This window comes from Acyrthosiphon pisum, chromosome A1 (genome assembly GCF_005508785.2).
Source record: "Acyrthosiphon pisum isolate AL4f chromosome A1, pea_aphid_22Mar2018_4r6ur, whole genome shotgun sequence".
Lineage (NCBI taxonomy): Eukaryota > Metazoa > Arthropoda > Insecta > Hemiptera > Aphididae > Acyrthosiphon > Acyrthosiphon pisum.
In genome coordinates, this window is record NC_042494.1 from 41,114,011 (window position 1) to 41,115,734 (window position 1,724).

The following is a 1,724-nucleotide window of genomic DNA, read 5'->3' on the forward strand; positions in this document are numbered from 1 at the left end:
GATAATGTTGTTACCTAAAAGTTTGATATTAGGTCAATTTACTCTAAAATCAAAAAATAACAGCACCCTATTGAAACTAGCGAACGAAAATTTGCAATGTCGGAGGTTTGTGAGACGGTGACAACACATGCGGGTACGACGTCTTCTTAAATTTGAATTCAATGATATAATATCATTGTACCTATAAGAAAACGATTCTGAGCGAAAACAGTAAGCCTATGATATTAGTATTACTAAGTATATTGTATGATATTAAAGTGAATAAAGTAAATTATATATAACCTGTTTACGTCGATTCTTGTTTTAAATTTTCAATCCTTACCTATAAAAGTTGAACATTTTATAAATTTTTAACTACAAAATAATTGTTACATTTTAAATGTGAACAATTTTGTCAAAATTTAAACTTTAAATGCGTATAAAATAAAATTATGCTTATGTATTTTTAATATTTTTCAACTGCTATTGTGACCATATATCAGGAGCCTTGCATTAAATTTTTACGCTTTTTTACCAAACTAAAAAATTTTTATTGATATAGAAAAAAAAAATTAAAAGAGTCAAATTATTTTCAAAATTTTATCGTGTATAGAAAATGTTAATATAAACATTCAGTGAAATTTTCAAGTATCTACAGTCATTTGTTTTAGAATTGCACCAAAAACCAAATTCGATTTTCTCGAAAACAGATTTTGCATAAAAATTCCCATCTTTCCTTAATTTTTCTTTTGTTTTTCACGTCGCTTTTGAAAACTACTGGGAAATTTTTACTTTATCAACTGTACCAACTATTATACCTAATACTTATATTTACAATATATGCTTTATGTATATTATAATAGTACAATGTACCTATCCGCATTCTGAAATGAACATTTTTACCCAACCGTATAAAATGCCTGTGTTCTAGAACGTACCTTTTCAACATTTTGCACTTTTAATGCTCGACTGTACCAAGTAACTTAGAGCCTTAGAACAGTTTTGATTCAAAACACTTCATATTAAATCTTTGACTATTTTTTTTTTTAAGTTTCTATAATAATAAAAATAATAAATAATAATATGTTTAGAATATAAGATAGGTAACGATTTTAACGAATACAGCCATATTTTGGTCATCGTCATCGGCCGTTGCGTATTATGGTGGAAAAACTGGAAAATCTATTTTTATTTTATTAACACTTGGTATTGACGCGCTGTGACGTCGTGTAACATGTTCTGAAACTGCTTACGTGAGCTAATAGACACGGCTTATGTACAATGTGTCAATGTCGTAGAGGTGGCTCATATTTATATACAATTCGTAAGCACTAATGATTTTGCATACACCACAGTACCAACCGGTTTATTATTATTTGTATTACCGATAAAGCGATAATCGGCGGCTGTGTACATTTGTAGTTGACTGTAAAATTACTGATAAATTTCCAATACATTAGTTTTTCTGCTTACACTTTCTTAAAACCCACGCTACGCCACTGGTTTTGAACAGATGTTATCCATTGCAAATATTTTTAGGCACCTATCTTTATTGCTACATCAGGATTAATTTTTTATTAGCTTGGAAAATTATTGGACTGGTCCTGCCACGGTAATTGCTGGCATTATAAGAAAAATGATGCAAGCTCTTAAAACGTCTGGAAAACTATGTTGGTAGGTACTCAATAAATCTTTATTTATACTAAAGCCACCAAAATATTTTATTATATTATTATTTTTATTAG

General features: G+C 28.8%; 1 protein-coding gene across 1 annotated transcript in view; it reads left to right on the top strand.

Moving 5' to 3' along the window:
• Positions 1 to 1,615: 1,615 nt before the first annotated feature.
• Positions 1,616 to 1,724, top strand: part of LOC100574026 (protein Wnt-5b-like) — a 10,389-nt gene continuing 10,280 nt past the window's right edge. The window contains 1 exon segment of the mRNA XM_029486226.1: positions 1,616 to 1,653. Within this exon segment, the coding sequence (XP_029342086.1) occupies positions 1,616 to 1,653 (38 nt within the window).